Below are 11,130 nucleotides of genomic sequence, written 5' to 3'. Positions count from 1 at the left end.
ATGAATGTCGGTGTGTGATGAGGTAGATTTTTACAAAAACTCAACTCGTGTGTGTTCTTTTCATGTGCTTACGTTATTATACTCTGGGAAGAAAGAAAAAGGACAGCATCATGGGGTGGGTTTAAGTGGTAAAATCAGGTCGGATGATGCTTTTTAGGTGCATTGTTTGGGATTGATATGGAGGGGGGCAGGAGGAAGGGAGTGGAGGGGGGCAGGAGGAAGGGAGTGGAGGGGAAGGGGGAGGAAGTGGCATGTATCTATGTACTACTATAAACTCTTTTTTCCTTTGTATATGAAATGTAAAAGTATTATGATAGATTGATGGTGTGTGGTGTGGTGGAGGTTGGTGGTGTAAGTGGGAGAATTGTGGTATAGGTTTTTGAGATACCCTTCCTCTACTATGATTACGTTGCTGTTGAGGCTTTGAATCTGTACGGTTACATTATGAATGTCTTTGAGGGCGATGATTTTCAGGGACTTGGGGGAAAACGTGAAAGAACAATGAAGGGTGGCATCAGATGTTGTTAGTCGGGGAGGGGGACAAACCGGGGATTAGCGGGTTTGTGGGGCCGGTTTCTTGGCTTCTTTTTTCTTATTTTTAGTTGGCTTTGCTCATTTAGCGACGTCGTTTTTGGGGAAACAAACGCAGCTTTTTCTGGGGGTGTTCTATTTCATCGATTTCTGACGTTGTTGGTGGATGATACGCTCATGGCATCAATTGCGCTGCGTCAATAACTCACAGGAATTGAAGAGGATTTTGCTCTCTGGATTGAGAGAGGCTCAGTCTGGGGTTGGTTTTCATCTCATCTCACTCAGCGGTCTCAACTTACAGCCGCGCGCGGGTTCGACCAGCCTCGCTGACCGTTGAGGCTCAGCCACCCCCATATTTTGAACGCCTCACTCGGTCCCTCAAGAAGTGAAAGCAACAAACCACAAAATGCCATCAGAGAAACCGCCATTACCACCCGGAGGAGGAGGAGGTGAACAGCTCCTCCCAACTCACGCCGCCGCCGCCGCCGTCTCATTACCTCAACCCCCCGCCCCATCATCATCACCATCACCATCATCAAACGGCAAACCAGAAGAGCCATGGCACAGAATCCACCTCGGCCGAGGCATGTACCTCGACATCAAACGCCGCCTGCCCTACTACTGGTCCGACTGGACCGACGCCTGGGATTACCGTGTCGTGCCGGCGACGGTGTACATGTTTTTTGCCAACATCCTGCCCGCGTTGGCGTTCAGTCTGGACATGCTGCACAAGACGAACGGGGAGTACGGAGTGAACGAGACGCTGTTGGCTAGTGTGCTGGGGGCGGTGGTGTTTAGTGTGGGAGCGTGCCAGCCGATTGTGATTGTGGGGGTTACGGGGCCGATTACGGTTTTTAATTAGTGAGTTCTCTCTTTGGTATCTGTGTTGTTGGTGGTGATGGGGAAGGGGGGAGGGCCACTGATGAGATGGGGTTGGTGATAGGAAGGAGAGGGATGGCTAACGTGAGATGGCAGTACGGTGTATAATATCATGAAGGACTCTGGGACTTACTACCTTGGGTTCATGTGCTGGATTGGACTGTGGAGTTTGGTGTTTCATTGGGTTTTGGCGGTGACGAATTCTTGTAATTGGTATGTCTTCACCTCCGCTCTTTTTTTTTTTTTTTTTTTTTTTTTTGGATTATAAGGATATCCAGCTGATGAAAATAAACAGGCTTAGCTATGTCACTCGCTTTCCCTGTGACATCTTTGGCTTCTACGTCGCGCTTATTTATCTCCAAAAGGGCGTTCAAATCCTCGAGACGCTCGGTGACGGCTCGCCGTTTTGGCTGTCGGTTGTCGTGTCGCTGCTTGTCTTTTGCATTGCTTATATATGTGGAGAGATTGGCACAAAATCCACGCTGTTCAAGCACTGGATTAGGGTGTTTATCAAAGACTACGGCACCCCGTTGACGGTGATTTTTTTTACGGGGTTTGCCCACATGGGCAGGATGAAGAATGTGCCTTTGGAGACGCTTCCGACGGGTGTAGCGTTTATGCCGACGGTGGAGTCGAGGGGGTGGTTTGTTCACTTTTGGGACTTGCCGATAGGGCACGTGTTTTTGGCGATTCCGTTTGCGGTTTTGTTGACGGTGTTGTTTTGGTTTGATCACAATGGTATTTAACCCTTTTTTCCCTCTCCCTTCTCTCCCTCATCACCATCCACTGACAGTAACCTAGTATCCTCCCTCATAGCCCAAGGCTCAGAGTACCCCCTCCGCAAACCAGCCGGCTTCCACTGGGACCTCTTTCTGCTAGGCCTCACAACGGGAATCTCGGGGCTGTTGGGCCTGCCGTTTCCTAACGGTCTGATACCCCAAGCCCCTTTTCACACCGAGTCCCTCTGCGTAACAGAAGTCGTCACCTCTTCCTCTTCCTCGTCCTCTTCCTCGTCCTCTTCCTCTTTCGAGCATGGCGGCAAACCCCAACTGAAAGCAACCCACGTGGTGGAACAACGCGTCTCCAACCTCGCCCAGGGGCTGATAACACTCGTCGCCATGACGGGCCCGCTTCTGTCGGTGCTGCATCTCATCCCGCAGGGGGTTCTGGCGGGGTTGTTTTTTATTATGGGGTTCCAGGCGCTGGAGGGGAATGGGATCACGCTGAAGTTGGTGTATTTGCTTCAGGAGAGGAGGCTCAGGCCGAGGGACAGTCCGTTGAGGGGGTGTCCTGACAAGAAGATCTGGTTGTTTGTTGGGTTGGAGTTGCTTGGGTTTGCGGCGACGTTTGCGATTACGCAGACGGTGGCGGCGGTGGGGTTTCCGGTTTTTATCATTTTGTTGATTCCGGTTAGGGCGGTGGTGCTGCCTAGGTGGTTGGGGAGGGGGGAGTTGGGGGTGCTGGATGGGCCGACTGCGAGTGAGTTTACGATGATTAGCTGTGGGGGAATAGCTTTGGGGAAGGTCTGCGGGGAGTGGGAACGGGCAGAGGGATCAAGGGGCGGTTTTGGAGGGGGGAGGGCGCTGGGGAGGAGACGGATGGGGATGGGTCGGGGGGAGGAGGAAGAGGAGGGGCGATGAGGAGATGGGGGGAGAGCAGGGGGCTAGAGGTTGGTGGGGAGGGGGGGTTACCAGGAGGAGGTTGAGCAGGGGGCAGAATACGGGGATGAGATCAATAGGGCCTGATATGTAGGGAGAGGCTTGGAGTGATTTGGCGTGTGTATAAATCGTCAGTAGATAGTGTTTAGAGAGAAATATAAGGCAGGTATGGTAAAGCCCGCCAGCAGAGCGGGTTTAGAGTGTGTAATGGCTGGATGTAGAGGTGCTTAGATGGGGGATAGTTTGACGGACATGGCAATGGTGGACAGGCGGTTCACACTTAGGACAAGGCACACATAATGCGGTCTTTATTTTCCCTTGATTCTCTTGGACAATCAGTATTCAAACCAAATAGCTAAAGTCTGTACTTTAATAGAGATTCCCATCCTATGAACATCACATCACCTTGGTTATCTAGCCTCTTCATAATCTTTTAGAATGCTCTTTTGTGTTTCGCAGCACTTGGCCTTTTTTTCTTCTTTTTCTTTCTGTTCCGTGTTTCCCCCGGGCCCTTTGTATTGTGTGTCTGGTCTGTATCATCCCTACCTGAGAATGCCTGCCCCCGTTGATCACACACACCAAAATACCCACCTACTCTTACTGTGTCCACCTTCCCCTCAAAAGCAAATGTCGATTGCGTTCTGTCCAGCTCGTCTTCCGCCTATCCAGGTAAGCTCCGCGATACAGGCAGGTAGCTGAGCAGTGAAGGCTACCTAGCATCGTGTGTTGTGTTGGGGAGGGTAGCTTCGGGGCGAGGTCTTTCGAGTTGGTGCGTAATCGAGGGGTTTCTTGCTTGGGTTGGCGGTCAGGCGCTGGATTAATGCTGTGCTGGTCTGCTCTGCTCCGTCTAGCCGGCTCGTGGCTTCGGGACGGTTTTACGGTTCTGGTGTAGTTATTCGGGTAGAAGATTTTGCGTTTGCTCGCCCGTGAATTTAGCAGCGTTAACTGCCAGGGGGGAAGGATACAACCTGGAAGTAGATGATGGGTCAGGCAACGACTGAAGGGACTCGCTCGGTCTTGGTGTATTGTTTGATCTATTTTTGTTCTTGAACTTCGTGTGCCGCGGGCCGGAGACGTGAAGACGAGTTGGAATCATAGAAACTGGCTCGAGACCAGGGGTAGGGAAAGTTTGAGACGGGGTCTGAGTTTAGTAGGAGATGGTGTATTTGAACTCGCTCGTGCTTTGCAGTTGCCCTGGATGTGTGTCTGGCTTTGTCAATGTTTGGGCTGTTGAAGCTCGGATGTTTCTTTCGATGGTGGAGCCTGTCGTCGATGGGTTCGGTTCGTGGTCGGAAGTTGACAGACACATGAGCGGGCGTTCAAAGCCTGGGAAGGAAGTTTTACTTGTTGAAAGGGACACAGGCTTCTATAACATGAAAACAAGCAGCTGCTCGCAATCTCCAGCTCTCTTTGCGGGATATTGCTCGCCTGCAAAGAATTCTATCCAGTCTACACCGGCTTTGTCTTTCGGTGAGGCAATCTCGGGTATATGCCCAAACATCGACACAGCACGGCACGAAAGGTATAACGTCCGACGACATTCATTGTCTAGAATTATTACTTCTTCATTACTTTCATCAACGTTAATATCATGGCCTTGGTTCTCTTCATCAACGCCAAAGCCACCACCCAGATCAACTGCTTGTCCGACACGGGGGGAAGCAGGCACCATTACCCGCCAGCAAGTCGCTTCACCGTGGGCCATACACAGTGAACCAGGTAGACGGAAAACACACGTTTTAATTTGTGCCTGACAATTAATCCCTTGATTAAACAGTAAGCAGCTTTCTTGAATGTCTTCTCCTTCATCTACGAGAGATCACTATTAGATTGAACGCAAATCTCGCCAGGAGAGCCAGATCAGAATATGCCTGAGCCTCCAAGACTCAATCATAACCATAAAGGGGGCTGCATTCCCTCTTGGCCCAAGCCCAGGTGGTTGTAAGAGGAAAACTTGGTCACCACAACAAAGATTGGGATTACCCCCCCCCCCCCCCCCCTCCCCTCGCCAGGTCCAGTACGCGGTGGGGCCTGCCAGAAAGTCTGATAGTCGCCATATGTCTCTGGTACTTCGAGCCAAAAAGCTATGGCCAAACAAACCACCCACCCGTTCTTTCAGCCCGGCCGGAATGCAACCTTGAGAACAACATAATCTCATCACGGCACCTGAGTCAGTAGAACCACTCCTCCCGGGCGAACAAAGATCAAGTCTCTGCACTATGCCGGCATCGTGTTCCGGTCCTGCTCCAACCTGACGGCCTCCCCGTTTTTGAGATACGGAGACGCACGAGGAAAAAAAAAAAAGAGAAAAAGGCCCACCGACGGGCGATAGTGGCGACCGAGTAGGCAGGCTTGCGGGGGCGGTGGAAAATCAGTCACGCTGGCCAAGTCGTGCTCACCAAAGCCGCGAAGCTGGTCCCTGCTGGTTGCACCGGACCCCTGGGCTTGACTGGAGTTATTGGTCTTGAATGCCCAGAGCTCAACTGGCTAAGCCCGGAGATGTTACGGCCTCTCAGCATGCTCAACTGCGGACCGAGATTCTCGACCGATCTGCCGTGAAGCCCAGAAAGCTGATGCCGTCGCAACAGCACATCAGACAGACGCGCGCTATTGAACGGCTCGACAAAGTTTGAGTGGCTGACATCTTTTCCTGCCCTCATTTTTCACGGACTATTGATCTCGCTAACAGCGTCCGAGCCTGGGTTGGCTGTTCTCGATGGTGACGCTGCGAGGATTGAGCCTATGCGGGCTGTCGACGGTTTCAGCGGAAGAAACCAGAGGTTTGACTGGTAATGTAGCGTTCTGAGCCTGCTTCTTTCTCTGCTCCCGCTGCCAGGCTATCTACCCGGTACTGGCAGTCCGGTGATGGTGATGCCATCTTGGAGCCGGCCCCGGGCCTCTCTGGTGGGCACGTCCCAAAGCCGAGAGATACATAGATTGGATGCGGCGGGCAGCTGGCAGCAGCAGTTCGTAGAGGGCCAAGAGATGCGAAGCTGTCGGGTTCTCTGTAGGGGGCGGACAGGTCGCCTCCATCCAACAAGGCACAGCTAATTTAGCCGAGTGAAGTGTAGATTGCTTCTGAACCGCAGAAGGCTCAACCAGGTCATGGGTCCAGGGGCACAAGACGAATGCCCGGAGAAGGCGTCAGCATGGGATGGGATGCGAAAACGGGATACAGCAGATGCCGGATACTCGCCTGCGCCTGGCATGCATCCATCATCTCCATTGTCTGTCCATCTTTTGTTGAGCTGATGAGCGAGGGCAGCAGGCGACGAGAAGCTGGCCGTTTCGGGTTGTAGATAATGGCCCGGACGGCGGGACCAGTCAGGAATCGCAGGCTCCTTCAGTCGCTACCATCCATGAGGTTGGTGACGTTGCAGACCAAACGTCGGCTGCTACGACCAGAGTGTCACTGAACCAAGTCCACAGCGTCGTTCCCGACATTCTTATACGTGAAATTTTCCGGTCTCGAACGATGCCCAACACGTGATGCTGAAGGAGAAAAGAGCTACAGAATGAGTTCACCAAGTCTCTGAAATAGAAACAAAAAAAGATGCTGGAGTCGTAGGTGGCTATCTTGTCAAACACGGAAGGTGACTTGGGTGGTTATCGTCAACAGACGTCGCATCAAAGTTGACAGCCGTTGGATCTGGCGGGGAGAAAAAGTGGACGAGCCATTCCCCTTTGGGCAATCAGTGGGCCTCTCCGAGTCCGCAATGTGGCTCGTGCACTGCCGGTTGCCAAGGGGTTGGGTGAGAGATCGGGGAAGTGGGTCCGCAGGGTGGTATCATCGCAGCCGGTTGACACTTGGCTGAGGGATGTCATCAGCAATCTCCTTCCGCTTTCGCTGCTGCCCTCTTCGTCGCCTAACTCAAGCGCAACCACACAGCTCGGGCTTGTCGGGTCAGAGCTGACACGGCAGCCTGCATCAAAATCGATCCCGGCTTTGTTTCAACCGGCGAAACAGGCCTTTCATTTCGCTGACCGGGAATGGGGCACCACGTCTCCGAAGAAGAAGAAGCATCAGCTTGTTCCATGAAGAATCTCTTCGGCAGTCGGAAGCCGTAAGATCTGCCGCTCTTCTGCGGATGCTTGAGGTGCGACGCCCCATTCGGGTATGGAATCACATCGCCATGCTCCACCGCACTACGCCGGACCTGTTCGGCTCACCTGGGCTGCCTTTGGGACGTGGGCAGGTCGGCACAGGTCTAGCCCTTCGAGCGAGGGTTGACTGCGATGCATGGTCGCTTCTGCTCAGCCTGTTGCTCGAATGGGTTATCAACTGCCATCGTGGCATCTGTGGCGGATGGATCAAAGCCTCCATACCTGCCGGGCGACTTGGGTTGGGGTAGCGTTGCTGTTACCTGTGAAGGGCGGTACCCTTCTACCCCTTCCTCATGGTAACCATGCCATCCCACTCCCCACAGCCTGGGCTCTGCCCACTTCGGAAGACCGTGCAGACGGAGGCAGTCCATTCTACGCCAAGTATCTGCACAGCTGCCGTGTGCTTTGCAGCGAGGAGGCGCGCTGACAAGGCGCCCCATCCACCCTCCTGCTTGTGCATCCAGGAAGTCAGACCTGAGTTGCTGAGAGATTGGGGAGCTGACATGGAACAGAGATGCTGTGGCACGGCTCTTCTCTGCTTCTTGGGTAACGGACAGGACGGATCTCTTCCCAGATACATGGCCGTCACGAAATCCCACTCCGCGGTTGTCTCTTTGCAACCTCGTATTCTCTCAAGCACGAGACAAGACAGCCGCGGAAATATCCGTGTTCTGCCCGTAGCTCCGGTGGACACTGACAGAGACACACCCGCAAGCCGATAACGGTATGTGACGGGGAGTTACTTCGCCCACACGCCCGCGAGTTGCCATCCCAAGACGGGTCTTCGCATGTCTTGGTGTCTCGACCTGCCCCCAAGGCGCCATATTCGCTGGAGGGTGGGCGACACGAAGCTGCCAAACACATGAATGGTCTGTTGGCTTGCAGAGCGAGCATCACGTTGTGGAGGGGGGCTAGCACCGGCCTGTACAGGCCCGCAGATGGACGCCTGCTTGGGGAACACGACAGGCTCCTGGTCGGCATCGTGGGCACCATCGGTGCAGTCTCACCCCGAAGAGATGCCCCCGCCGCGCCCCAGCCAGTGCGCAAGGCGATAAGTCAGCCGGCAGAGAGAGAGTTACACCATGCAGGGTAGGCCCCCTGATGGGCAGTCCGACATGTTGTTTTTCTGCTCCGGGAGTTGTGAAGTCTTGGGCTGGGGGTTTAGGGGCGCAATGACAGCGGTGAAAGTAGATCAGCCGGTTCAACCGCCTGAAATGAAGTAAAGATCTGGGGAAGCTTGCAAGCGTGTGTGTAAGTAGCTCTCCCCCACCCGATCCCGGTTTTCTAGCACGATATGTCCAAGGTTTTAAGCCAACACACGCCATTGATATCACATACCCCCTTCCCTATATCAAATATCAAGGTGCGGGGTGGTGGTGCTGGTGGTGATATCGAGTTTAACGTAGCAGCAAAACCACGGCACTAGCGACGATCTCTTTGCGTCATTGAGAAAGTTGCGCCTTTCTCTGCTGCTGTCAGGACTCTGCTGTTGTAGAATAGCAGATGTTCCCGTGCCAATCAGAAAGCGGTAGGCGGCGTTTCATTCCGCAAGTTTAAACAACCGGAGGGCACGTTTTTTTAATTTCTGTTATTTTCCGATCAGACCTTGACCCCGGGACTACCCCAGACAACAGGTTAAAAACCACCCCTCACTTTGGGGCGAGTTGTTGGACTATTTGGTACCTGGAGGGGGTTTCAGAGAAAGGAGGGGATAATACCACTACTGGGTGAAGAGGTTGGATGATGGAAGACGTGGAGAAATAAGCATGACGGTCTGGTGAATCGACAGACAGGGGAATGTTTTTGTTCCGCCTGGTTTTGTCTGGATGGATGGATCATGATCATGGATGTTGTTTGTGCATTGCGACGGCGGGCTGTGGGCGGGTTTTGGCAAAAAAGATGGCACTGATGACAAGTAGTTGCGTGGTGAGTGGGATTTCCCACTTGGGAAGACTTCAAGATGCCTCCGCCGAAGGGCTTCCCGCGACGCCGTTTGCCGAAGGGCAAGGTTTGTGTGTGTTTCCGCCCGCCTTTTGATTATTATCTTTCTCATAGCCGTAACAGCACGTTCCCGTTTGATGAACAAGCCTTGTCATTTGGCTTGCGCTGGAGCGGGGATTTGGTTCTGTTTGTTTTTGTGTGTCGTCGTCGGCATCTCCGCACGCTTAATTGCATATCAGATCTTACTTGCAGTACTACCCTGGAGTGTTTGTGTGTGGGTGGGTGTGGGTGTGGGTGTGTGGGTGTGTGTGGTTGGAGGGAGAGCGCTCGTGTACCTGAGTGAGAGGGGAGATGAGGTAATTACTACTACCAAGATGCACCGTTACAGTCAAGTCAGGAATTCAAGGCCCCCAAAACGCCATCAGGCTGGCTTTGTAACATCTGGTTGGTTGAGGGAGGCAAGAAACGCAACGGCCTCATCTCGGTGTTCCATAACGGCCCGTTTTCACTCAGTGTGGGTAATGACGCACCTATCTGGGCTAGGTAGTTGTGGCTTGTAAGTGGGAAGACGGCTGCTTTTGACGACATGTCGTGCTGAGAGGAGGACAGCAGCATCGAACCACCTACATCACAACAATAGGGCAAGGCTCCGAGGAATTCGGCCGAGATTACAGCTTTGCCTGCCTTCCAGGAGGAGATACAACGTTTTGGGGGATGGCATTGTGCAATTATGATCTGGCAGTGAGAAAATTCAGTGTGTGTGCATTTACCAAGATTGGGGGATCAGTGGGTGGGATGGAATGGTTCGTTGAAATGCAATCTCATCACTTACCTACCTAGGTTGGTTTTGACGCATCTCCCTCTGTGGTCTCATCAACGTTTCTCATTAGGTAGACGCCGTGATATCGAGAAAAAGAAATATAGAAATTTTGGTGTGTTGAGGTCATCTCGCAAGATACATTGCCACTCCCCAACAAAGGCTTCCTCTTACCTGAGAGATGAGAAACTCGGGCTGGATACCTACGGACATTGTTCCTCACCCGACTGTCGAGCAAGCATGTAATGGAGGGTGGGTTACCACGCTCGGCAAGCCCTCTCCGGATTTATTTGATAAGTTAACTCCATGTGGCTTTTAATTTTGCTCTGATGCTGCTGAACACCTCATGCAAGATCTCCTGTCGAAACCACTTTCTCTTTCAGCGGGTGGTCCTGATAGATTAACGCGACGCAAGATAGGTGCATAAGCATAACGATGCTCGGTGGTTGCATACCTACCTTGAGATGTGTGTATGTAATCCGTGTGAAAGTGAGTGTGGGGGGCGTCAGCGGGCCTGTCAGTTGTAGTACGCCCGGTCTGTCAAACGGAACCGACCTACCTACCCCAAGCATGATACAGACGAGATACAGACGAGATACAGGGGGCAGGAGGGCATGTTATTTTTCTTGCTTTTCAGCCCATGGCATGGCATCTTCCGTCCTTGGAGCGCAACGTTTCCCCCCCTCACTAGCCCATCTCTCTAGTGCAAACCGACGAGAAAGATTCTGGCTAAAACCCCAGCTCAGCTTAGCTTCGGTGTAGTAGCAGTAGACTTGCTATTCGGTTGGTATGTATGTGAGGAAAAGTAACAAACGGACCACACCTCTGCCGTCAAAAAAAAGGGGCACCACCACCACCACCAACCTAACCCGCCCGACCGGACGGCCATCCCGTATTCCGCCTCCCGCCAAAAATGCCGTGTGTTGTCCAGTTCTGTCCATTCAGTTTGCAAGTTCCACATCCCCATCCCAGCCCGTGTGTGGTCCTCTACCTAGTCAACGTAACGCTGTGATGCTCTATCTCGGAGGTCCATCTTCCTTGTGGTTATCCAGTTGTTTTTTATCTATTACGCCCTACCTAGGAGGAAGAGAGCTTTGGTTGAGGTCTGGGAATGGGGATAGGATGGTCTGAATTTCCCCTCAGATTCCGAGGTGCCCTCCATCTTGTTGTCGTTCTGTGTTGCGTCTAGATCTGAATAAG

The 11,130-nt window shown here is 52.8% G+C and overlaps 1 protein-coding gene across 1 annotated transcript; it reads left to right on the top strand.

The window, feature by feature from the left end:
• Window positions 1-937: 937 nt before the first annotated feature.
• On the top strand, window positions 938-2,922 carry QC764_205000 (uncharacterized protein; the record flags this gene model as incomplete). The annotated part of the gene is given in 5 exon segments (XM_062944206.1): window positions 938-1,392; window positions 1,507-1,623; window positions 1,706-2,148; window positions 2,227-2,889; window positions 2,909-2,922. 5 exon segments carry the CDS (start codon window positions 938-940, stop codon window positions 2,920-2,922), a joined length of 1,692 nt encoding a protein of 563 aa, XP_062803011.1.
• Window positions 2,923-11,130: the final 8,208 nt, after the last annotated feature.

The sequence above is a fragment of the Podospora pseudoanserina genome, chromosome 2 (assembly GCF_035222485.1).
Source record: "Podospora pseudoanserina strain CBS 124.78 chromosome 2, whole genome shotgun sequence".
Taxonomy (NCBI): Eukaryota; Fungi; Ascomycota; class Sordariomycetes; order Sordariales; family Podosporaceae; genus Podospora; species Podospora pseudoanserina.
Note: the sequence above shows the minus strand (reverse complement) of the source record. Positions and strands in the feature narration are given on the sequence as shown.